Below are 26,889 nucleotides of genomic sequence, written 5' to 3'. Positions count from 1 at the left end.
CCTTGTTCAAATCGGACTTGGTAGCTTCGTATTGGAACTTAATCTTCTTCTTTTTGAGGTATGACCGTACAAAACGCGCTTGGAGTTTTCATTTATTTTATTTTTTTATTTTATTTTTTCATTGCAACTTTTTTAGCAGATGTCCACTCGTGAAACAACGGTGAATCTGGAACGAATAAATGGTCCATGCCAATGGCATGACGAGTCTCGAAGTCTTCACATTCATGATGGAACCTTGTCATGATTGACGCATTCCTTGATGGTGCGCACATGAAATCAACCTGGCTCATCTTTTCCAATTCCATTCTTTTCACATCCTGCAACCCATACCCTACTAGTATCAGTGGGGACGCTAGAATCAGAAGAGGCAAGGCAGCACTCTTCCGTGGATGTATTACTCGACACAACACCACCCATACTTGTTTTCTAGAAGTTTTGAATATAATGATATATTGCAGTAGGAAGTAGTATACAGTCAAATAGGATAGGATAAGAATGAATGATCAGCTGTCTGATAAAGAATGCAGTTCATTAAAGACTTATTGGAAGCTCTCTACCAGCTGATCGTCTTGTTGAACGGCGACACTGCATAATGATATGAAGCTCTCAGTTAGCTGTTTCAGTTCCGTGGTAGAAAGTGTCATGTGCGCGTCCAGAGCACGATGAAAACATCTGGGCTCCACGTGGATGCAGACGATTGGAGCAACAGTAAGACGTACCTTCAACGCCTGCTCGTCAATGTCGAGGGAGACTGCCCCGGGGTAGATGAAAACATCTTGTTCCACATCCAGTTCGAACGAGCTGGTCGGGACTAGCTTGCTTTCACCGTTGATGTACACCCGACATTGACCGTCGGACGAACGTGATGGGTAGAAGTTGGTCTTGATCTTCTCCACACGTCCTCTTCGGAGAGTGTCACGGAGCGATGGACAAGTCTTGATCAAGTTCGTAATGATGAACTCAGTGGACTCATTCAGTTCGATGTAAACCTGTCCTTGAGCATCTTTGCGAGCTGTTGCCGTACTACCACAGGCTGGTAGAGCTCCTGAAGGGAAGTACATCTTATAACCAGGCTTGTAGAAGGATCTACCTGATGACTTGTAGGACAGTTGCATGTCCTCCTGAAACCCATCCACCACAATCTCTTTGTGGAGCTTGGTAGGAGCAGGTGGCACATAGCGACGCTTAGCCGGTACTGCGTTCGAAGAGAGCACAACTTGAGGAGGGTCAGCAGGAAGAGCGGAATTCTTCCTCACCCGTCGCTCGTATAGGGAATCCATCTTCCAGGAAGCGAAGGCAGAACAACTCATCAGCACTGTATTCGATGAACGAATGACTCAACTACAGGACAACCATCTGTATTTATACAAGTCAGAGACGGGGGCGGATTGAAATGTTAAAAATATGTGTCAGCTAGATCAACCAATCACCATCAAGCCCGACACAAACATTTGCCCAATCAGCATTGAGCCCGCCAAAAACATTTGACCAACCAGCATCAAACTCGCCAAAAACATTTTGTCCAGTCAGCGGCATGCCCACCAAATAATTATCTCATCTTAAAGATTCCTTACATGATACAGCCACTTTAGTGAACTGATACAGTATGGAAATAAGATCAAAGTCAAACGTGTGCAAGTTCTGAATCACGTGATCAAGTGAATAGGTTTCCCAACAATAGGCATCAATCAATGATGTCATAAGAGATGTATCAGATGGAGATAAAATCAGCAAATTCGTACGCAACGTGGACAGTTGAGATGATGACACCATCCTGGTCGACTCCATGAGATGCAGTACATATAGGAGTGGAAAATGCTGAGGAAGAGGTTTCATGATTCGACTGAACCTCAACCATGATACATTGCTACGAGGTAAGTAGGAACGCAGTTTACGTAGTACATCCACATTCGTATCGTATACTATGCAGGATAATGCTATAGCATAGTTTAAACTCTTGTACAAACAGGATTTTTTCATCGCAAGTAACTGCTCCCGAAGAGGGTGTACGCAAAGCTGATCGGATAAGAGTTCAGTTTTCGAAAGAAAATGCAAAAGATGACGATCCACACCGCATAACCGCTCATGTACAGCGTAACGCTTCTTCATCAAACTACATCTCCTATGCACATCATCTTCAGGGAAGTAAATCACCGCCATGACAAGTCCACACGAAGAACACACGTATCTTCCTTCATGTAAAACATGATCAAGATGTTGACACTGTTTTTCCTCCCCGTATTGCTCTTTTTCTTCTTCTTTCTTCTTAAATTCATAATCCATCTTCACTCCTCACCAACATCCTCATTATGACACTATATCCAGCATGATATCTACTTTATATAACCAATCCTATCCGGGGCAATTATCAGGCACAACCATTGGGGTAGATGACCTCATACCCTCGCCAACACGTCGACGTGTTGGCGAGGGTATGAGGTCATCTACCCCAATGGTTGTACCTGATAATTGCCCCGGATAGGATTGGTTATATAAAGTAGATATCATGCTGGATATAGTGTCATAATGAGGATGTTGGTGAGGAGTGAAGATGGATTCTGAATTTAAGAAGAAAGAAGAAGAAAAAGAGCAATACGGGGAGGAAAAACAGTGTCAACATCTTGATCATGTTTTACATGAAGGAAGATACGTGTGTTCTTCGTGTGGACTTGTCATGGCGGTGATTTACTTCCCTGAAGATGATGTGCATAGGAGATGTAGTTTGATGAAGAAGCGTTACGCTGTACATGAGCGGTTATGCGGTGTGGATCGTCATCTTTTGCATTTTCTTTCGAAAACTGAACTCTTATCCGATCAGCTTTGCGTACACCCTCTTCGGGAGCAGTTACTTGCGATGAAAAAATCCTGTTTGTACAAGAGTTTAAACTATGCTATAGCATTATCCTGCATAGTATACGATACGAATGTGGATGTACTACGTAAACTGCGTTCCTACTTACCTCGTAGCAATGTATCATGGTTGAGGTTCAGTCGAATCATGAAACCTCTTCCTCAGCATTTTCCACTCCTATATGTACTGCATCTCATGGAGTCGACCAGGATGGTGTCATCATCTCAACTGTCCACGTTGCGTACGAATTTGCTGATTTTATCTCCATCTGATACATCTCTTATGACATCATTGATTGATGCCTATTGTTGGGAAACCTATTCACTTGATCACGTGATTCAGAACTTGCACACGTTTGACTTTGATCTTATTTCCATACTGTATCAGTTCACTAAAGTGGCTGTATCATGTAAGGAATCTTTAAGATGAGATAATTATTTGGTGGGCATGCCGCTGACTGGACAAAATGTTTTTGGCGAGTTTGATGCTGGTTGGTCAAATGTTTTTGGCGGGCTCAATGCTGATTGGGCAAATGTTTGTGTCGGGCTTGATGGTGATTGGTTGATCTAGCTGACACATATTTTTAACATTTCAATCCGCCCCCGTCTCTGACTTGTATAAATACAGATGGTTGTCCTGTAGTTGAGTCATTCGTTCATCGAATACAGTGCTGATGAGTTGTTCTGCCTTCGCTTCCTGGAAGATGGATTCCCTATACGAGCGACGGGTGAGGAAGAATTCCGCTCTTCCTGCTGACCCTCCTCAAGTTGTGCTCTCTTCGAACGCAGTACCGGCTAAGCGTCGCTATGTGCCACCTGCTCCTACCAAGCTCCACAAAGAGATTGTGGTGGATGGGTTTCAGGAGGACATGCAACTGTCCTACAAGTCATCAGGTAGATCCTTCTACAAGCCTGGTTATAAGATGTACTTCCCTTCAGGAGCTCTACCAGCCTGTGGTAGTACGGCAACAGCTCGCAAAGATGCTCAAGGACAGGTTTACATCGAACTGAATGAGTCCACTGAGTTCATCATTACGAACTTGATCAAGACTTGTCCATCGCTCCGTGACACTCTCCGAAGAGGACGTGTGGAGAAGATCAAGACCAACTTCTACCCATCACGTTCGTCCGACGGTCAATGTCGGGTGTACATCAACGGTGAAAGCAAGCTAGTCCCGACCAGCTCGTTCGAACTGGATGTGGAACAAGATGTTTTCATCTACCCCGGGGCAGTCTCCCTCGACATTGACGAGCAGGCGTTGAAGGTACGTCTTACTGTTGCTCCAATCGTCTGCATCCACGTGGAGCCCAGATGTTTTCATCGTGCTCTGGACGCGCACATGACACTTTCTACCACGGAACTGAAACAGCTAACTGAGAGCTTCATATCATTATGCAGTGTCGCCGTTCAACAAGACGATCAGCTGGTAGAGAGCTTCCAATAAGTCTTTAATGAACTGCATTCTTTATCAGACAGCTGATCATTCATTCTTATCCTATCCTATTTGACTGTATACTACTTCCTACTGCAATATATCATTATATTCAAAACTTCTAGAAAACAAGTATGGGTGGTGTTGTGTCGAGTAATACATCCACGGAAGAGTGCTGCCTTGCCTCTTCTGATTCTAGCGTCCCCACTGATACTAGTAGGGTATGGGTTGCAGGATGTGAAAAGAATGGAATTGGAAAAGATGAGCCAGGTTGATTTCATGTGCGCACCATCAAGGAATGCGTCAATCATGACAAGGTTCCATCATGAATGTGAAGACTTCGAGACTCGTCATGCCATTGGCATGGACCATTTATTCGTTCCAGATTCACCGTTGTTTCACGAGTGGACATCTGCTAAAAAAGTTGCAATGAAAAAATAAAATAAAAAAATAAAATAAATGAAAACTCCAAGCGCGTTTTGTACGGTCATACCTCAAAAAGAAGAAGATTAAGTTCCAATACGAAGCTACCAAGTCCGATTTGAACAAGGTGGCGGGGCTCGAGTCTCTCAAGTGCCGGTGGCAATTCATGTTATTATTATTTTATTTATTTTACTAGGGTGTTTCCCACAGACCATGTGTTTGGTTACGCTGCACAAGCAGCGCATTACTTTATCCCTTCCACTAATTGTTATCGGCCAATCAGCATACTCTCACCACCTCGCATCCAATCAGCATACCCACGTCACACTAACGTTACACAAACTTGTCTCATTATGCGAAAAAATGGTACTGAATCATAGCAACATCCTCCTGGATAATGAACAAAATAACGATTAATCTACATATTTCGATATTTGCAACAGGACTAAAATCGATGGAGTTACGACAGTTTTACGGTATGTACACAATATCAGTCGTTAATGACTGATGCACCGCAAAGGGTTAAAACACAACAACCGACAACAACCGACAACAACCGACAATAACCAACAACAACACCCAACAACCGACAACAACCGACAACAACAACCAACAACAAACAACAACAGCCAACAACAACCAACAACAACCAACAACAACCAACAACAAACAACAACAACCGACAACAACCGACAACAACCGACAGCAACCGACAACAACTACCAACAACAACCAACAACAACCGACAACAACAACCAACAACAGCCAACAACAACCAACAACAACCAACAACAACCAACAACAACCAACAACAACCGACAACAACCGACAACAACCGACAACAACAACCAACAACAACCGACAACATCCGGCAACAACCAACAACAACCAACAACAACCAACAACAACACCCAACAACCGACAACAACAACACCCAGCAACCAACAACAACACCCAACAACCGACAAAAACACCCAACAACCGACAACAATCAACAACAACCAACAACAACACTCAACAACAACCAACAACAACCAACAACAACCAACAACAACCAACAACAACCGACAACAACCGACAACAACCGACAACAACAACCAACAACAACCAACAACAACCGACAACATCCGGCAACAACCAACAACAACCAACAACAACCAACAACAGCACCCAACAACCGACAACAACAACACCCAACAGCCAACAACAACACCCAACAACCGACAACAACACCCAACAACCGACAACAATCAACAACAACCAACAACAACACTCAACAACAACCAACAACAACCAACAACAACCAACAACAACCAACAACAACCGACAACAACCGACAACAACCAACAACAACCAACAGCAAACGACAACAACCGACAACAACCGACAGCAACAGCCAACAACAACATCAACAACGACGACGATAACGACGACAACAACCAACAACAACATCAACAACGACGACGATAGCGACGACAACCACAACAGTGTCCGGTAATGTGTGGTAGAGAATGGCAGTCAGCCAGACTGTGTACAATTGAACATGTATAATAATAATAATAATAATAGCACATTTCGCGTAGTTGAGCACTAAATAAAGAAATTCAGTGGTTTTTCCCACTTCTGTCTTGTGAGCATCATCAGCAAGGTGTAGAAGCTGTTGATACTGATTTGTCCTCGAGTGTCGAGCTGCACAGTTTCTTCCAGTCTGTCTTGTCCTCTGCTTGTTGCCGGCACCTGGAAAGGGCTTCCATGGTCTTCATGGGCACACCCAGCTTATTCAACTGAGCGACCAGACTTGTGGCTAGTGTCAACCTTGGCCGCCCACGAGGTGCTTTGTTGCCCTTTCCCAAATAGCCGCTCATGGCTACTTAGGGTGGCGTGTTCGTGTCCATCAGTAGCACATGACTGGTCATTCGTAGTCGCCTACATGCAACTGTGTCATGTATTACTACAAGAACTCAACCAAGTTCTCAGCAGTCATGGAGTAGCGGCAGGTTGGGCAAGTAGGGCTTAGGGGCAGAACTGATCCACTCCTTGATACAGTGGAAGTGAAATTCATGACCGCGCTCCAACTTGGATAGAGGACGGTCCAGGGTATCCTGACAAATCACACAAATGGACTCATGACTTATTGCTGACGAGTCTACCTTAGTAGGTACTACATTGGTGTACTGCAGCTCCATGGGGTGTATTGCCTGGTCTTGATGGTGGTCACCGTAATACACCCCGTTGAGGTACCACTGATAGACACCCTCCTCCTCCTGAGAGATGAAAGCAGGTCCATCTTCCCTATGCCGAAGGTTGTATCGGTACCACTCCCGTACACGATTGTTACCTTCCCTGCGTATCACCGCTGGCGAATTCTCCCTGTGGAGCCTTCCGTGGTGATACCACCGTAGAATACAGTATGTGGCGTCACAATAACTGACTGCAGGACCGCCGGCTCTAGACGCCGTTGAGGTAGTACTCGATGCTACCCCGTCCTATCCAAGCAGGTTCATTAATGCGATGAAGGCGACCTCCATAGCACCAGGCGGACACTCCCCTACTATCAACAAGAGCTGGTCCGTCCTCCCGATGGAGTCTACCATCGACGTGCCAAATTTCTTGCTGCGCGTTTTGATCTGCCAAGTCCACAACAGTTCTTATTGGCGTCCGCCTTTCTATTAGTAAAGGACCCGTGGTGAGAGACCACGACCGGTCGTCCACGTCTACACCGAATGTATCAGCCATATCTATTTACTGAGAATAATGTAACAACTCCTCCACAAACGCTTCTACAACTGACGTCTTCTTCATCCCCAGATAGGCGTTAGCCTTTGGGTAATCCTGAAATAAAGATTATTATTATTATCCTGGTTTTTTTTCCTCTTGGTGGTTTTGGATAAGAGTTGAAAAGTCCAAAAGGTCAACTGATGACCTTTGCATTACTTGGTATGATTGGATTTTAGCGGATGATGTCGTTATGCAGCTGGAGAGCGAATTCGACAGGAAGAAGGTAAAGGCCTTGCTTTGCGGTTCACACCTTCACTTCAGTATCATTACAGTATGGCTTTCACATGTCACTGCGGTGTGGAACTTACAGGGGTTATACCCCTGTTTCAGCACCTGAGGCGGTGCGTCAAGCGCCGCCTCTTTCTTATAATATATTGTGACAAATGGTAAGTGTGCAGTGCTCCTAGCTCTCTCCCCCAACAAAAGAGCTCTATGACACTGTGCTTTCTGCGGTTTCTTTCGTTTTTACAGTGGAGAAAGGCTGGTGGGAGGCCAGGCCGTGGCCGCACACCTGGCGGGTGCGGCCCATCGAACCCGTTACTGGGAGGGCCGGCAGGTCGGGCTGCTGTTGCAGTCCGACTACCGGGACGCCATGGAGCGTATCCGGACCCTGTAAGTAAGCACTGCTCTGTCTACATGTATACTTATCCCCCTCGTTATAGCGATACTTACTTGTTTCGTATCCTCTTGTCTTACCCTGCTTCCGTATTCGTGACACTAATAGTGTTTGTGTGCGCTCATGCTTGGTTTTACAGATGATGATGATGTATGAAGGTCTGGAGCTAGCTGCCGTCTTCGGGATGTGCCATTTGTTTTCAAAATTATTTGTAAGTACTTGTAACAGGCGTAGTGTAGTAACTGTGTATGCAGTGTAGTAACAGTGTGTAGTGTTTTGTGATGGTCCTGTGCTATAGCGGTCGTAATGTGTTGGGCTACTGAAGTACACTGCATGAAGGGATATGTGTGGGTGCTTCGACATATTCTCGTGCTTCCTAAATCCTAGATACGTGTATAGCACTATAACCTAGATGTGTGTGCGCGCGCGCGTGTGTGTGTGTGTGTGTGTGTCCGCGCATGCGTGCGTGTGCGTGCATTGTGTTCTCTTCTACAGACTCATCCAAGTCCATTTAAATAAAAGTGTATTATAGTGAACAGTATTGTGTTTTGTTACAGTGAATATGTGGGGAATGGTGGATATGCCTTAGTGTGACTGGATACCCGCGGGTTGTGACTCTTTGCTGGTCACTCTGGATTCTCCAGTATAGATTCGATGCAGTGCAGAGGGGATTTGTGGTGCGTAGCAACACTGCTTCACTGTGACACCCCTTCAATAATTGTTTTAATGCATGATACTCCGGGCGTAGCCGGTTGATTCTAACTGTATCCTGATCAAAGTAGAAATTTGCATCTAATGGACCTGCATGGACAGTAGGCATTTCCCTAATCGGCCGGGCGAAAAATTCGCCGAAAACAGTGGTTTTGAAGAAATTACCCATCTTTTCGCCGAATTTTCAAAAATTCGCATGTTGAATTCCCCGAAAACCGATGCTTCAGTGCTTCAACAGGGTGTATGTAAATGTACATGACGTAATGGGAGCGGTGACTTCAAGTACTATGTTTAGCCGAATTCTGATCTTGGAGCTCATAATATGGCCGAATTTGAACATTCTCGATCGAAAAGCCGATTAGGTATGCTCTGCATGGGCAACTTGTCAATCAGTGCACATCTACGATGTGCGAATAAAACGAATGCAAGGAACGTGAACTTGTTTGCTGCACATCTACGAAGTGCGAATCAGGGAGTAGTATAATGACACGTGTACTAGTACACCTTGTGTTGCACGGCGTCTTTTCCACACGCATAGGACCACTGAAGGTCACACGCTCCGCGTGCGTATGCACGCATGCGCAATATGTCACTGCATGCAATGCACATCTACGATGTGCAAATCAGGGAGTAGTACGTATTTTACTACTCCCCGGTGCGAATGCACCGAACGTGCACAAGTGCACGGTCGCCACGGAAAAGAACATGATGACATTTATGACATGGCAGGGCCAAAGGTCAAACCCTGGGGGAGTCCCGGGGCCAGACCAAACGCGCCCGATACAGTGTGCCTTATTTAACCCAAAGGTCAAAGGTCAAACCCTGGGGGAGTCCCGGGGCCAGACCAAGCACGACCGACACAGTGTGCCTTATTTGGCCCAAAGGTCAAAGGTCAAAAAGTGTGCCAGAACCTGCCCCGCACTAACTACTCTTGTGTGCCGTACGTAACGTAACAGTTTCCTTCTGTCCCTTTACATACTGAGTGGCGACAAACGATCAACTCTCTACATGACCAGTAGATTCCTGGTTACTAGTACGTCAACTGGATGTCGTTATGTGATGTTGACACTTTACAAGTGCTAATGATAATATCAGCCTTGGATGCTAAGCAACACAGGAGAGAGGAATATACGGCTGAAAACAGAGTGGCTAACGTGACCATGGTAAATATCGCTGGTGCATAGCCAGCGCTGCTTTCTCTATTCCTAACTTGCAACCAAGAGTACATGTACTCTTGCTACAACCTAGGTCCTTCTAACGTCCAGGGATTTGCCAACTACTGCCGACATTACCACTTGGACGAAGGGAACTAGATCCAACACCCCCATTCCTTGCGCGACCACAACTAACGTTACTTTGTGTTGAACTTCTCTCCGTTATCAGTGATACGTCATGGCTGAGGCCCACAAACCACCAGTCGTGGTTGCAGGGTACTACTACTAGTAACAAGAGTTATAATCCGACTCAACTTCAAACTTATAATTATACTCTTGCTAGTAATAATTTTTTAGTTCTTTACAATGTCACGTTGTTGGTTGACAGCATGTAACAAGGTGGAGGACACTGTGTTGAGAAGAAACAGTGACCTTTCAACAACTATCCACGGTTGGTAGAGGCCCCGTCTGTTGAGACCATCGGAAGTCAGTCGTGTATTCTGTGATCGCTCCTGGATGTCATAAAAAATAGTAGCAGTTCAGATGGTCTCAACAGACGGGGGCTCTACCAACCGTGGATGGTTGTTGAAAGGTCACTGTTTCCGAAAACGGTGTCCCGGTCCACCTTGTTACATGCTGTCAACCAACATGTTTGAACAAAAACAAGGTTTATCTGATACCATAATTAGTTACTTGTGTCGTGGAGGCTACAATTAAGATGGCTGCAGTGCTAGTACTGCATCCGGTTGTCTTGCAGACGGGAAAGTCCGGGGGAAACCTAAGGGACTCGGACTACGAGTGCAGGGAAGTGTATGCGAGGGGTTCTGTGACTTCTTGGCTGCAGAAGTGCTACGGATAACAGAGGCTGAGCCAATCCCGACACTGCTGCTGCAGTGCATGGTCAAACCACTCGTTACTTGGATTTTGCAGGGCTTTAGTTTAGGCGGGTCGAAGCCTAACGGAAAAAACCCGACATGCATACGGCAGAAGACTCAGATCATGCAGACATGAATCGTGGTGGACCGTGGTGGTGGTGAGGTCAGGAGAGAGTCCGCCGACCTAAGGTCTCAGCTTCAAAGCGGTTAGCCACCCGGGCGCCCTACGTCTATGAAGAGAGAGAGAGAGAGAGAGAGAGAGAGAGAGAGAGAGAGAGAGAGAGAGAGAGAGAGAGAGAGAGCAAGAGAGAGAGAGAGAGAGAGAGAGAGAGAGAGAGAGAGAGAGAGAGAGAGAGAGAGAGAGAGAGAGAGAGAGAGAGAGAGAGAGAGAGAGAGAGAGAGAGAGAGAGAGAGAGAGAGAGAGAGAGAGAGAGAGAGAGAGAGAGAGAGAGAGAGAGAGAGAGAGAGAGAGAGAGAGAGAGAGAGAGAGAGAGAGAGAGAGAGAGAGAGAGAGAGAGAGAGAGAGAGAGAGAGAGAGAGAGAGAGAGAGAGAGAGAGCAAGAGAGAGAGCAGAGAGAGAGAGAGAGAGAGAGAGAGAGAGAGAGAGAGAGAGAGAGAGAGAGAGTCAGAGAGAGAGAGAGTCATGGCTGTATCACCAATGACCCTATCCCAGCCAGTGTCATGTTGTGAGACTCGACAATGCGCAAGTTCACCTGCAGTGAGTGACATACACGACTCCCTAATGCACTTGGCGGAGCGTACAAGCATCACACGGATCCAATGGGTGAACAGAACGGCTTCCCTTCCACTCGAGTGTCTTGCCAAAACAATCATCAAGAGACGTAGGGAATGTTTGCGTAGTACGATTCACCCTCTAGTGTTAAAACTGATGTAATCTGAGAAAGGTTCTAATGGACAAAAAAGAGCTAGGTTAGCAAAACTAAGGGAAGAAAAGGGAGGAGGAATGAAAAAAAGACGAAGAACTCTTTGGAGAGCTCAGGTTACTTACACACCATAGGGCGTTAGTAGAAGTACAGATACTACACTAGAAATTAATGAAAACAATACAATTACATATTCACTGGTTGAGGGAATGGAATAGAATTACATTGTATGGTATAATTATTATGATAAGAAAAAAAACTGTTCCAGCGACATTGCCATCAGCACCATGCTGTGGGGAATCAAGTTAGGAATTGGTTAAAAGTTATCGGACGGTGTGCTGCGCAACAGCAGAAAAGTAAAACAAATCAACAAAAGAGAGTCCTATGCACCAGTGTACAAAACTACAACAAAACTCAAACTAATTTATATTTTCAACTTGATAGATGTGTTTGAATGCCTTTCATTTTTATGAAATATGGAGTGGGCTCTTTCATTTTTATGATGGCAAATTATTATACAAAAGACAAAGACATGTGTTAAATTTCCATCGAACTGATATTCGTATAGATAAAATCCCTCAAGAAAGGTACAGGCGTTGAAAGCGACCATTGGCTCTGCATGACATCGCTTCTCAACAAGTGGTGTGCAGAGCAGACGTGGGAATGAAGTAATAGATTGTGACGAGAATGATATACACAATCACAAGGATGACGCCCTGGAAATAGTCCGACTTACCGTCCATGAAGATATAGTTCATGACGAGCACGCCAAAGATCACTGTCCACAGCTGCGTGTCGTTGAACACTAGGTGAAAGCCTATGCCATAGATAGCATCCACCCAGACTAAGATAGGAATCTGCAGCAGACACACCTGTACAGCTATAGAGCTACCAACTTCAATACTCAAACTGATGTTGTTCTGCATGGCAAACTGGACGCCGTTAACGATCTCCGGAATGTCAGGAACAATGGCCAACAAGGTGACGCCGATAAAATCCGCAGAGATGCCGGAATTGTTTAGTACAGCATTGATATGCTCGGTCACCTGATCAGCCAGCAAAGACATGAGAACGGTGGCTACAAGAAGGATAACAAGACCTTTCAAGCGACTCCACTGGGCACCATGGCCATGCGAATGACCGTGGCCAGCACTGCCCTTTTTCACAGCAAACTTGTCGTCATCGTCATGAGATGGCTCATCGTAGATGTAGCGATGTGTCTTCAGCGTGAAGAGCAAGCCGAGCAGGTATGCGAGCGGTAAGAGAGCCGCACAGACATACGATAGGCTGCGCACCTGAGGGCCGATCACGATGAAGCCGGTACTCTGATCCATTGAGCACTCTGAACAGTTGAAACCAGTCGACGACTTATTCGTGCCAGCGGTCACAGATGTGGTGCAGTTTGAACATGTCATGGTTTCGTACTCTCCGCCGTATGCCTTGGCAAACAGAGTCGGCGCATAGCTACCAGCTACAGACACGAACAGCAGCGAAGAACTAACACCGGCAGATCTCCAGTTGAATCTTTGCTCACGGTGTTTCAGACCACCCACAATCATGCATAAGCCAGGGATAAACAACATGGTTGCAAGAAGCGTGCCAGTAAGGGCAGCCTTGACAATGGCTTCGTAGCATGATGAGTTGTTGCTTTTACCGTGTGCCCTCAGCAGCATGCTGACGTACAGTGTCAACTCCACAATGGAGCCAAAGGTGGCGTTGAGGACGGCACCAACAGCGTACGTGCTCTGTGCCGCGATGCTGGTTATTGCCAGGCCAATGTAGTACGCCAGCGGGATGATGGCTATCAGCGATGTGGCAAACTTGGTAGAATTGGATGTGTACGTATTCTCCTTGTCCAGGTAACCATTGAGCAAGGAGAGGACAACGAACGGGAGCAGGTTAACAAGCACCACATTCATACCATCCACTGTGTACTTGTAATAGTAGATGTTGACAGCCTCGTACACGCATAGGCGCACTTCCGACTGGCGCGAAAAGAACTGCGGTGCCAGGCTCGAGTCGTTGATGCAGACGGAGCGAGGCGGCTCGAACAGAACACGCTTCATGAGCGTGACGTTCATCTTGGCCACAGGTATGAACACAACGAGCATCCAGGACAGGAAAGCAATGATGATATGTAGCGGCAGGGCTATAGGAGCACCCAGTACTAACCAAATTACGAACGATGGGTGGTAGCGTGTAAACTGCCCTGTAGATGAGTGCTGAGCCGACGCCAGGGGAGATGTCGACTGGGCAGTCTCGCTATTTTCAATAGTAGTCGGTAGGCCACCTCTGGACTGATTGACTTCCACCCAGCTAGATGTGAGATGACCAGGTGTGGGCGTTGCGTTGACCAGGGCGGCACTAGCCGAATCAGATTCATCTGATGATCCACCAGTGCTGCGGGTGTAGCGTACATTGGCTGGTGAGTATGTAACCGGTGATGCTGCCATGTCGCCGGTAGCACTTGACGTCGTGTGAACAAACTTGCCAAACGGCCAAGCCATGTACAGCGCTAGTTGACCACACCGAACTGCCATAGGCCAGCCCACAACAGTCAATGCCATCAAGCCGGCGATCAGAAAATAAACTAGAGCCGCCCACCAGCCAAACATGAGGAAGTAGACAATATTTCCAATCTTTAGCGTCGATGCATTTGTTGTCCGCAGTCGTTCTGGGTTCCGATAAAGATCCTTGACAACCTCAGAGCGTGTATCCAATGGACGCTCAATCACTCGACCTTTCCACTTCTTCATTCCAAAGAGATAGTTATTGGAGATGTGGCGTGCCTCTACCGGGCCATCCTCGGATGTAACAATGACAGGTCGTTGTTGTGCGTCTTCAGAATCTGACGGTACAACCGAGCCAGCCGTGCTGTCCTGTGTGCCGATAGCAGTTTGACTGCCTCTGGTCTGAGGGTTTCTCTCGATCACATCAGCTACCCTGTTGGGATCCTCTGGAACAAGACGACCTCCTTCAGCCCTCACCGCCAGCACTGGTAAACTGCCTCCAGCTATCTCTGTATCAGCACCACTGTCGCTGTCTGTACCGCCATCTCCATCAAATGTATTGTAACCGAAGCGACGAGTGCGAAAAGGTAAAGAGCTAGTCACTGGTGTAGGGCGTCCTCCACGAGTATGTCTAGCAGTTATTCGTGAGCTTGCAGAAGACGCCATCCTCACTGGCCAACAAGTGCGATAGAAATGCCTTGCAGGAAACGTGTCCACCAAGTCCACCAAGTAAAATGCTCTACATCCTACTGCAACACCTACACGTAACAGTTGTTTTTTCAGAAAGCCAAGATCTTACAGATCAGCTATTACTACTCCCAGCTATGTCTGGTGAGCAGACGCTCCTTCAAATTTGACTCCTGCTTATCTTCCAGCTCTATTTTCTCGAGTCTCTGGGCATGAACACAACCATTCGATCAAGCGAAAACTAACTTTATTTGAACAAAGTCACCAAGGCGCTCTGCATGTGCCAGACTGCAGACTAGACTGCCAGCGCAGTCAAGTCCATGATCCACTGGCACTGAACAAACTCATGATCCGTCAGAAAAATGCTTTCTTGCACAAATCACGTGCTAACAGAATCTGTACCACGTGATCATTTTTTGAACTTTTTGTTAAAAAATATCTCAAAAATTAATAATCTTTAATCTCTCGACGAACCCCGTGTTTTTTAGATTTCCCGCCACTTGAAAACGCGCGGGAACATGTCCAAGCATGATGCATGCAAAAACAATGTGTACGTGTGCAACCACGCTGAGTGGATCATCAGATCATGGAACTGGAAAGCTATTTTTCTTTGCAGCTGTAGCAAGATTGGAGAAATTTGAATGATATGGCTGCAACGTTGTAAGGTTGATTGCTTGGCCTGAAAATAATTGGTCGTCTTCATTGTCTTCTGCATGGCCGATAGGGGAGAACGACGAATGCTGAGACATGTATATCAAACAGGTATATACAGAGTTCCGCATGATTGTAGCTCTTGCAGCTGAAGTCTCCACGAATAGCAATATTTCCTTTTGCTTGAATTTGAACCTATTATTCAGGTGATAATTCAAGGCTTTAGAAGCTATCGTGACCAAACTATCGTGGAACCATTCAGCCCGCGCCACAATGTAATCGGTACGTTATGCTTGCTTTTATTGCTAGTTGTCTTCTTTCTGTCTTCTTTCTCTTCTTCATTACATCTGCCCCCCCCCCCCCCTTATTTGTTGTTTTGTTTTCACCGTTTTGTAATGTTTTTGTGTTGTTCATGTTCAGTGGGAAGAAATGGCTCGGGGAAAAGTAATTTCTTCTTTGGTAAGTTCAACATGGACAAGCAGATCATGCAATGACTGAGTGTTGTGCAGGAGAACAAACTCTACATTTTAAATGTGCTTCACAGTGCCACTATAGGCTGAAACAACATCAGCACCAAAGCCCTTGCCAACACTGGCACACTACTGAGTATTCAAAATATGTTTGATGGCTATGTGCGGAGATTTATCTCTATTCATACAGAGTAACCATACACCGGACAAATTAATTTGGACACGGATCCACGATTGATAGTGCAATACACGGAATCGTGCCAAGAAATGGTTCACTTCCATGACATCAGGCAGTACTAGTCTCAGAAGGAGAAATATTTGCCACCCGTGCAATCAAGAACCACAATGTACAGTGTGAAGTGAAGGAACTGTGTTTTGTGGTCGTGTGCGTGTGTGTGTGTGTGTGTGTGTGTCCTGAGTGCAGCCATTCAGTTTGTGCTGAGTGACGAGTTCAACAACCTGCGGCCGGAACAGCGGCAGCAGCTGCTTCACGTACGTCCTTCTGATTCCTGCATTTTAATTTTTAATTTTTATTGAAGACGCAACCTACCCGTAAGAAGAGGGTAGAGAAGTAGCAGAACAGCCCAATAATGGGAAGAGTAGGGGCTCCGAAAAGGAACCTGTGCATGCCATACAGTAGAGGCAACTTTGCACATGGCAAGAACGATTGTGTACTCCCATTACAAGTACATGCGAGTGAGTCTATTGGCATGTGTTTCATAATGAATCACACTCTTGTTGAGGTCTAGTGACTGTGTGCAGCATTGCAGTAGTGCAGTGTTGCTGCTCTTCTGTTGTGTCCAGTAGTTGTCTTTCTGATTACTATTTTGGATTAACTTCTGGTGATGTTTGTGTGGTATTCCCCGTGCCTGCTTGCTTGCTGGATTGACATTTGCGCACTGTAGGAAGGGCCTGGTCCGCGAGTTGTATCCGCCTTTGTTGAAATCATTTTTGACAACACTGAAGGCCGCCTGCCGGTAAGACCCCCCCCACACACACACATGTACACACACACATACTATGTCACCACTCACTTTTGTTGTTCCTGCTGGTATAAGAGACGTATTGGCACATCAGGTGTGCCACCACCTGTAAGTGTTGATTCGTTGCTGATATCCTATACTGTAAAAGCCATTATTCTAACGAGGCGCATATAATTATAACGATTTCCCAAAATTGACTAGTTTACGTGTACCAAAGGTAACGATTTTCACTCGTTCTCAACGCTCAATAGGACAGTATATGTATCGATTTCTGTATAACGATTTCTATTTTAACGACAGATTTCTCCTCGTTAACTCGTTAGAGTTAGCACTTCGTTATATATATGGCTTTTACAGTATGTGTGAGGTCCTCGTCGAGCAAATATGCATGTCACCGTCGTTAAAGGGGAAGTATACCCTAAAATCAAATTTTCACCAGTTGTAGTCTTCTGGGTGATGAGTCGAATGGTCTTGGTCCGAGGAAGCTGCGACGCTCCCTTCCTACTTGAATCCCAATTGAACTCGCGCACTTCCACCGAAACTGGGTGACTGCGCCCTACAAGATGGGGATTTGTATGCAAAATGTCACTAAAAGCGCCATTTCGTTCTTGTAAAAGCACGGATGACCGCGATTGGCCCATATGTTGTAGTCTTTTGGACGCCGAGTCGACTGGTTTTTGTCCGAAAAGGCTGCGATGCAGCGTTCCTCCTTTATTCCCAATCGAACATGGTTGAACAAGCGGTCACGTGCTCCTGGGTGCCCAAATCACCTGGTCACCGCGTCAGCAGGCGACAACTTTCACACCAAGGTTCAACTCGAGTGACAGGACTGCACCCAAAAAAGGTCAAACAGGCTAGTAAGTTGTACCCTGCAGGCACGGTGACCAGGTGACTGGTGTACGCAGGAGCACGTGACCGCTTGTTCAACCATGTTCGATTGGGAATAAAGGAGGAACGCTGCATCGCAGCCTTTTCGGACCAAAACCAGTCGACTCAGCGTCCAAAAGACTACAACATATGGGCCAATCGCGGTCATCCGTGCTTTTATAAGAACGAAATGGCGCTTTTAGTGACATTTTGCATACAAATCCCCATCTATAGTCCATTTCAAAAAGATTAGCAATCAGGTTTTGGTCTTAAAAAGTATGAAGATAAGGGAAATTTGGACAACAAAGTACATAGAATGGCTTGTTAGGACACGGCAAATTGTTCTGTGAAGGTTTCGGAACAATTGGACCAGCCGTTAAGGAGTTAGAATTTCGGCCAGGTTTCCGGCCTTTTCCCATGGTTTACAATTTGCCCTGGATGTCAGTATCGATTTTTATCAAAACCCACGATTTATCCCTTCCTTTTTGGCCTTGTGGTTATGAATGCTGTCTGCTGACCATGAAGTTGTGAGTTCAAATCCCAAACTATCTTCAAGTCAAACCTTTTTTTCATAGTTTTGGTGATCACGCTGGTACAAAAAGTACAAGCCAAAGAAGGTGGCTGTGCCAAACGACTTGTTGTTGTTGGAGCTCGCGTTTCCTGCCGAACTTACTGACACTTGACTGCTTCACGCCATATGAACACACCCACAACACTGAAACGGTGTGAGTGAACACGGAAGTCATTGCGCTGCAGCTAAGTGTTGTTGAATACAACGGCACATCGATCGATCGATTTCTCTTTGAGAATTACAGTCAAATCTGCCGTTAGCGACCTCTGCTGTAGGCGACCATCTACCGTTAGCGACCGATTTTCCGTGCACCGACTGTTTCACATACAAACTGATCTGTCCAGAGCGACCATCTGCTGTGCGCGACCAGCGACCGCGATTTCATGCACGGTGGCTGCATTCAAATCTGCTGTAAGCGACCGCGACCCAGGTTCAGTAAGGTGCGAAAATGTACTTGCCAGTGCAGTGTCAACTGCAAAGTGTGAAAATGCGCTGTCTTGCAAGTGCGATCGACTGGCGCCTGGCCTGTACTCAGGCTGTGCTGTAGCTCTCAAGTCCAGGCAGTGTCGATCTACTGCCGTGTCGCATACGCGTACTATACGGGTATGGTCGTCGTTGAATATCCAATAAAATGATATTAAAAATCACATTATTCTCGTCGATTTGAGTACATGGAAGCATATACCTGGTATGCCGGATTTACCATACATCTGTCGTAAGAGACCATCTGCCGTAAGCGACCGCTTTTTCTTGCACCAAGGGGCGGTCGCTTACGACAGATTTGACTGTACATGTATTTTAGTATTTCAAGATCGCCAATTTATTTGAATTTAGGAGTCAACGCCGTCTTCTATCAGCTTTCACAGGTGTCTGCTTTTCTCAAAATGTCGCCGAAGTCACACGGATAGCTTTGCCAAGTCATGGCCTTGGGAATGAGTCTGTGTCGATGTCGTTTTCGTCACACCGTGAGAGTAAATTGCATCGCAGCTCAAAGACATTGGGCACGAAACGAATTGGGACCCATCCCGCTCGTCAACATTTACCACACTTTCGACATGTCCTCTCTGACTCCATGTCGATACGAGGAAGAACTCGTTTGTTGTAAACCAGACGTACATGTACCGACGTGAGTGAGTTACCATTTTTCATGCTTTCGCGCGGATTATTTCTTCGAGTTCACAGTGAGTTTTTCCAGCCAGCTCTCGAGCGCGCATACGGTAAGACGGCAAACTCCCCGGGCGATCGCCAGGATTGCTAATCTTTTTGAAACTGACTGTAGTAGGGCGCAGTCACCCAGTTTCGGTGGAAGTGCGCGAGTTCGATTGGGAATAAAGGAGGAAGGGAGCGTCTCAGCTTCCTCGGACCAAGACCATTCGACTCAGCACCCCGAAGACTACAACTGGTGAAAATTTGATTTTAGGGTATACTTCCCCTTTAACTGCATGTGCGTATTGTGTGTTCGATGGGGTGAAGTGCAATACATGTACAATGAAACTTGAATTATGCATTCTAGAAGGCAAACTAAACTGATCCAATTTACGATATCACTCTATCCCATCCCGGTGCATGTATACCGGCAACACCGTGCTGCTGCGAGTACTATTTCTCCATCACTATTGGTGATCTGTTTCTTATTACTTATTAGTACCAATGGTATTATATGTCCAAGCTTCGCTGTGAATAAATAATATCTGTTGCGTGCAAAACCTTCAAGTCTCTTGTTGGTCTTGCTGCTCAGCGGCCTTGGCATAAGTGTGAATACGCCGGTGTGTTGCTGCTGCCACTTCTTGCAATGGACTGTTAATTTAGTATTAATGATTTCACCTTTACCCATTATTCTGCCTCTCAACTCTTGCAATACACCTTCCCTAGGTGTGAAATTGTTACCTTCCCCTCCCAGGATATTAAATAGTCTTCTTGGCATATCAAAGTGTGTGCCAAAGCATGGGTATATTCAAGTGCGAGCACGCAACAACTCTCACCTGGCTATGCTGGAAGCGGTGTATATTGCTAAGCTGAAGCCTGAACTTTGTGAACTGAAGATGTATGTGCGAAAGTGGTCACTGTTTGGACATTGTTACTTGTAGTACGATGTCATGTACTGTAGTTCCCTTGTTTTGTGTTGTTGTGCTGTTTCTCGATGGTTTCACTATGTAATTAGCGCTACTTGCGCTCCCTTATGTGCCCTTTTCTCACTGCTTTGACTGCCTAAAAAACTGGCCCCATTTGCTGCTGCTCATACCGTCAATATACTGAGTATAAGTCAAAAGCAATGGTGTGAAACGCCTCATACTGTCTTACCAGTGGCTCAGTGGCTTCTGTGCTATGCGTGCTGATGTGCCTTCTTTCAACTAAATCCCTCTTCTTGTCATATCATTGTCTTTCTGAAGACGCTAGTCGAGCTTGGTGACTTATCTTCTCGTGAATTGTGTTATCTGTATCTGGTTGTATCTGGTTGTATCTGGTTGTATCTGGTTCAGCTAGTATTGATAACCAGTAATTGTAAGGCATTGTTGTTGTTGTGTTCTTTTTTGCCTTGTTTTGTGTTCTTGGTCCAAGGTTGAGCGGGATGAGGTCAGCCTCCGTCGTGTCATTGGCTCCAAAAAGGACCAGTACTTTCTTGACAAGAAGAATGTAACGTAAGATGTCAATTACTGCAGGGATAATTTAAAAACATATCGTATCTCTCTGTTCTCTCTCGACAAGGGACCTCTTTTGCTTGTTTATTGTTTGTAGAAGTCTGGGTTTATTTGCTGTGTTGTAAAAAGGATCTGCAATGCGCTATGGACTGTGTGTGTGTCCGTGTGTGTGTGTGCGTCCAACCTGTCGGAAGGCTTCCCTCTTGCCAAAGCATTTTGGAAGTTGGGCTAGTTTCGGCTCCACAATCCAGTGTGTCGTTACTATATAGCTTTCATGGCTGAGGTTGTTGGTACGTCTGTTGGCCCTGGTTTCCCAGTACCCAGTTGCCGAGGCTGGTTGGTAAAATAACTCCAATTTCACTTCAAGGTACCAGTGCATCTAGTGTCTGCTTTGATCAAAGCAGCGTGCTGTCTATACTGGTTAACCCAGCAAGTGTAGGGTGTGCATAGGTAACTGTCTTGGCCGTCCTATTTCGATGTACTCCGTGTGGTGTAGACCAGGTGTGCATTGGGGGGTCGATGGCTTCGCCAGTTGTGTGGATGAGACAGTTATCTGGCGCTTGTCTTGATCTGTTTCAATCAGAATCAGATCCGCTATCGTTGCTATAAAGAGAAAATCTGTGGGTGCACATCCAGTGCATTTGCAGATTTGCGTGCTTCTCTTGTGACAGGCGTATACATGGTACATGGTGTGTGCTTGTGTGTGTGTGTGTGTGTGTGTGTGTGTGTGTATGTGTGCATGTTATACAGTAAAAGTGACGTGGTTAATCTTCTGGAGAGTGCTGGTCTCTCTCGCAGTAACCCATACTACATTGTCAAACAAGGAAAGGTGAGAAGTCATGTCGACCATGTTTCTCATAAAGCTGCCAGTACTAGTATCTTTGGGAGTTCTTGTGGCTTTGTCTGGTGCATTTCTTACGGCTTGTGAATCGCCTAACTCTGCATCTGCTGAACCAGTGTGGTGTTTAGCCACAACGCATAACTGGGGATTAACCCTTTGTGACCCCATCGATCGATATCGATCGATTGGTATACAGTGGCACTAAAAATATTATATCTCTGGTGTTCCTTCCCCGATTTTCATAAACAAAGCGTCTACGTCTCGAGAGGAGCCTTGGCTATCACATCGAAGTTATCCGAAGTATCTACGATGTACGTTGCCGCCGTGGTGAGACTTGAGGTCGGCGGAAAAATTCACTCCGATCGAAAAATTCAAATTTCCACACTGCGCTTGGCAGGGGTTTTCCCCGGAGTGCTACGTCATACTCAAGCATGCTGCACACCAAAATTTTGCGCTTGAAAGGAGCTTTCCGCTGTAGTTTATTTGAAGTCGATGTGATGAAGGAGAATGGAATTGTTACTGAACAAATCAATGACTTCTCCAATCAGACTGTATTCAATATTCCATCTTCGGACAACAAGCCCTAGCTCAAAAAAACACCAGCTTAGAGTTCAACACAACCGTTTCCAAACTCATCTGAAAACATCGTAAACACATCTGACCCAAAACAAAAATGCAAATCACGAATATAGAACCAAAAGAACACCGTACGCACAGGTACGGGAGCACGCAGCTAGAACGATGATACATGTGAGACAATGGTGTAGTGATCAGCCAACAACAACCGCAAGTGCATTCATGAAACAGACAACCAGCCTAGCGGCAGACGCGCACTCATGCTTATGATACAAATAACCAGCCACTGAGACAGTGCACAAAATAGCAACAAATAAGTAAACTACAAATGCACTACTGCACTAATACAAGGCAGAAACATGATGCACAAATTCGAACACACTAAATCGAACATTTCCTCCCTCTCGAACGAAGTCAACTGAGAGAGAATTCACACAGATATACGCTAGAGACTAGTAGCTAATTATCATATGAAAGACAACAAACTAATCTGCATTCCTAAACACTAGTGCCATAAGGAAACTCACATCAGAGTTCGTCATGCTCATTATCACGCTCTTTTCAGTGTGATGTCATACTACGGCAGACACTTCATCGACACCTTTAGAGCTGGTGGCGGGTACACTGGCCGGTGTAACTGCTTGCTCATCATCTGTAACTTCCAGTGGTATGAGGTTGTGCACCGCGCGTCGGTAAGTCTTCCCCTGGATCACGACATCCACGACTCGCACTACGCCGTCCGGACCCGGGAAGACTTCACTCACGCGGCCAAGAGGCCACTTTCCTCTAGGCGTATCTTTCTTCACAACGAGCAGCACGTCGCCAACTTCCACCGTGCGCTTGTCGCCACGCCACTTCGCGCGTACATTCAGCCGCGGCACGAGCTCCTTCAACCATCTTCGCCACACTTCCAATACCAGCCGTTGAACGTAAAGCCAGCGACGCCGCGGGTTGACCACCTCCTGACGATCGGCATTCTCTTCCATAGCTCATCCCAGCCTGTGTCCCGGATGCAGGCCTCTTGGAACAGTACACGAGCCCGTACCGTAAAAGGAGCCAGCTGCCCACGAGGATCGAAGAGCCGGCACATCTGCGACAACACACCGCGACGCGTGAACTCAAACTCCTTGGGTTCAGCATAGTGGAAGGTGAAGCAATCCGTCTGGCACGACCATGACACGCCGAGAGTCTTCTGGGTTGGCTCCGCTCCTGCCTCACGATCGGTGATGGCAAGTTCGGTGTTTGCAGCTCGGTCGGCTTCAGGAACAGTTTGGATGACGGCTGACGAGCTGCTGTTCCACTTCCGAATGTGGAATCCTCCTTGAAGCAGAAGCGCCTGCATATCAGCTCGCAACTGAATCGCCTTTTCGTCAGACTTGCAGGACTTCAAGAGGTCGTCGACATAGAAGTTGTCTGCCACACTTCTCACGGCTTCCTTGGACGTTGTGTCAGCAAACCTATTCGCTGTTTCAAGCAGTGCGCGTCCTGCCAGGTATGGCGAGGCTTTGATGCCGAATACGAGCCTCAGGAACTCGAACGCTACGAGGTTGCCGTCCTTCTCCCACAGAAATCGATGATAGCACCTGTCTTCAGGTCTCAGCCTGACCTGCAAGAACATCTCCGAGATGTCTGCCGCAAGAGCCACGGCATCCTTGCAGAACCGGAGCAGAACATGGACCATGTTATTCTGCAACTTCGGCCCAGCGTACATCAGCTCGTTGATGCTGGGATGGGTCCCGTTTCTAGCCGCTCCGTCGAAGACGATTCTCACTTTGGTAGTTGCCTTGTCTTCTCTAACAACGGCGAAGTGCGGAAGGTAGTTCTGGTTGGCGCTGACAGACGGCACGTCTTCCAGAAGTCTGATGTAGCCTTTGCTAAGATAATCCTCCAAGACTGCCGCATACCGTAGCTTGACGTCTGGCTTCCTCTCCAGCATCCGCATGAGGCTGGTCAGCCGGCCATTTGCCAGTTCGAAATTGCTCCGAACCTCTGGTCCAGGTCCACCGCTGTGCCACGGGATGCCGATCTGGAAACGCTCACCGTCATGGCTCAATGTTGCCGCTGTGAGGTCGTCCGCTGCCTTCTCGTCAGGAGTCATTGCGGGCGTATGCGGATGTGGCTCCATTCCCACAGCCTCCAGACTCCAGAACTTCTTCACTAGCTTATCCAGCTCCTCCTCAGCTCCGGAGCTTTGAGAGACGCCGAGTAGAGTAGTGCTGCCACTGCTAGACTTGTTGACAGCATTTGGGCCAAACAGTACCCAACCGAGGCGCGTCTTCCGGGCTGTCGGGCCTCCCTCCGTGGGGCACGCACGCTCCTCAAGGGACGCATGCATCTCTGCCGCGTCTAATCCGATCAACAAGTCGACGGCAGTGCTGGGATCCACCATCGGTGGCAAGCTCTGCAGGTGGCTCCAGCTCGCCTTCTGCTGCTCCCACTCGACGGGTGGCACGGCTGCAGTGATTGTGGGTAGCACCCATGCCTCCAGCTTGCCTTCGTAGGAACCGTCCAGGCTGGCGATAACAAGGCTGGCCTTTTCCGTTTCCCCGACGATAGAGCTGCCTCCGAGCACCGTCGTCTCCATGCGACACTTCTCTGTCGTGATGCCGAGACTTCGAACAAGACCCCCAGTGACATAGCTGGCTGACGAACCCGAGTCCAACAGTGCTGTGGCTTGTGCTGCCGTACTGTTTCCGTGGACTGTCGTCTGAATGGTCATGAAGGCTATGGTGTGGTCGGCACTGGTTGTACAGGCACTGCTGCAGGAGTCTTTCTGCGTCTTCTCATCAGGTTGGCTGGCCTTCTTCTGCTTGTCGTAGTGCAGCAGACTGTGATGGCCACCTGGGCACTTCTTGCATCCGGCGCTCTTGCACTCCTTCGCAAAATGACCAGGCTGCAGGCATCGCAAACATAGCCCCACCAGCTTCGCCAGGTCCCATCTCTTCTGGACGCCAAGGGTCAGGAAGTTGGAGCAATCTGCAAGAGCATGGCTGCCTCGACACTTCGGGCACGTCCTCCTGTCAGAAGCTGCGGTTCTGGGCTGAGCATAGGCAGCTCTTGATGGTTCAGGCTCCGTCGGCTCGGCTGCCTGACTGGCGTTCGACACCAAGACCCTGTGCTTGCGCTGCTCTCTTTGAGCTGGCTGCTGATCACCGCCAGTTGAGAGGCGTGCATCAACGTGCCTCGACTGATTCACCCGTCTCATCAGCCATTGTGACAACTCCTGAGCATTGCTCCTGTTGTCGTCATGGCAATCCATGTAGCGTGACAGCATGCCACGTGGCAACTTCTGTGTGACCGCTATATACAGCTCCCTGCCTGGCTGCATTCCAGCAGTTGACATGTTCACAATGACATTGCGGAGCTTTACAGCGAGCTTTTGCAGCGACTCAGTGTCTTTCTCCATGACAATTCTGGGCAGACTCATGAGTTCCGTCTGCTGACGTTCTAGCTCGCGCTCACTGCTTCCGTACCAAGCTTCCAACTCCTCCAAGGCCGCTCTATATGCACCAGGCCCATCCAGCACCTCGCATATCAGTTCCTCGGCCTTGCCACCATCTAGCGCCTCTCGTAAGCGAGCCATCTTATAATCCTCGGACACGGAGTAGTCATCATCCACCAGTCTCATAAATCTCTGGCGCCATCTTACGTAGCTCCTCTGCATGCCATCAAATCTGGGCAACTCCAGAGGCTTGACCTGATGTTGATTTATTCCTGCTGGTACTGGTACCTGCACTCTGTCAACCCAGTCTTGCACTCTCCTAGCACTGGCACACTGGTTGGCAGAAGGAGCCTGCAGTCCGGGATCAGCAGCCCTAGCAGTAGGAGTCTCAAAGTATGCACCACGTGCAGCAGCAGCCTCCCGTACAGGTTTGTGTGAGCTGGCAGGCTTGGACCTAGACTTGAATGCAGCTTGCACAGTGTTGGGTGCATGCCTGCTGTCACGGACACTTGAACCTGTCACTCCTGTGGTCAGCTCCGTGCTCTTGTCTGCACTCCGACTTGCACTGGTCTCAGCTGGATCACGAACACGTTCCCTGTCCCCCTTGTGCAACACAGCGGAACTCGGATCTTGAGCACACTGCAGTGACTGCACACGGCTTTCAACAACTACTTTTTTCTCGTCGCTTTTCACTTCATCAGCTCCGTTGGCTGCATGTTCTTCAACGACAAGCACTTCTTCCTCTACGTGCTGCTCTACTAGCACATCACTCCCCTGTAGTTCAACAGCTTCCATAGCTGCACTATCCAGCGGAGCTTGAGGTTGCTTGGGAAGCCCGGTGACACATGTTTTGAATGTCAATCCCGAACTTTCATCGACTGGTGAGCTCGACCGCGATGTCGATGAGAGAGAGACCTGCGCAGCCTCC

At 47.3% G+C, this 26,889-nt stretch overlaps 2 protein-coding genes and 1 long non-coding RNA gene across 3 annotated transcripts in view; 2 read left to right on the top strand and 1 right to left on the bottom strand.

Moving 5' to 3' along the window:
- The first annotated feature begins 7,767 nt into the window (after positions 1–7,767).
- LOC135807174 (uncharacterized) lies at positions 7,768–8,636 on the top strand. Its single transcript, XR_010551498.1, has 4 exons — positions 7,768–7,870; positions 7,956–8,096; positions 8,240–8,311; positions 8,596–8,636. It is a non-coding gene; the product is annotated as an uncharacterized LOC135807174 (long non-coding RNA).
- A 3,047-nt stretch (positions 8,637–11,683) lies between these two features.
- Positions 11,684–15,205, bottom strand: LOC135806590 (uncharacterized). Its single transcript, XM_065320791.1, has one exon. The coding sequence runs from the start codon at positions 14,898–14,900 to the stop codon at positions 12,357–12,359; it is 2,544 nt and encodes an 847-aa protein (XP_065176863.1). The 5' UTR covers positions 14,901–15,205; the 3' UTR covers positions 11,684–12,356.
- A 306-nt stretch (positions 15,206–15,511) lies between these two features.
- The window catches only part of LOC135806589 (structural maintenance of chromosomes protein 3-like), a 38,145-nt gene continuing 26,767 nt past the window's right edge, over positions 15,512–26,889 (top strand). The window contains exons 1-7 of the mRNA XM_065320790.1: positions 15,512–15,683; positions 15,779–15,854; positions 15,993–16,031; positions 16,467–16,534; positions 16,948–17,019; positions 21,023–21,102; positions 21,853–21,931. Coding sequence (XP_065176862.1) covers positions 15,669–15,683; positions 15,779–15,854; positions 15,993–16,031; positions 16,467–16,534; positions 16,948–17,019; positions 21,023–21,102; positions 21,853–21,931 — 429 coding nt within the window. The 5' untranslated portion in view covers positions 15,512–15,668. The remainder of the gene's footprint in view (positions 15,684–15,778; positions 15,855–15,992; positions 16,032–16,466; positions 16,535–16,947; positions 17,020–21,022; positions 21,103–21,852; positions 21,932–26,889) is intronic.

Source organism: Sycon ciliatum, chromosome 1 (assembly GCF_964019385.1).
Source record: "Sycon ciliatum chromosome 1, ocSycCili1.1, whole genome shotgun sequence".
NCBI lineage: Eukaryota > Metazoa > Porifera > Calcarea > Leucosolenida > Sycettidae > Sycon > Sycon ciliatum.
This window is presented reverse-complemented; position numbering and strand designations above follow the sequence as displayed.

Coding starts and splice junctions, on each gene's coding strand:
- LOC135806590 (XM_065320791.1), bottom strand. CDS start 14,900: ATGGCGTCTTCTGCAAGCTCACGAATAACTGCTAGACATACTCGTGGA.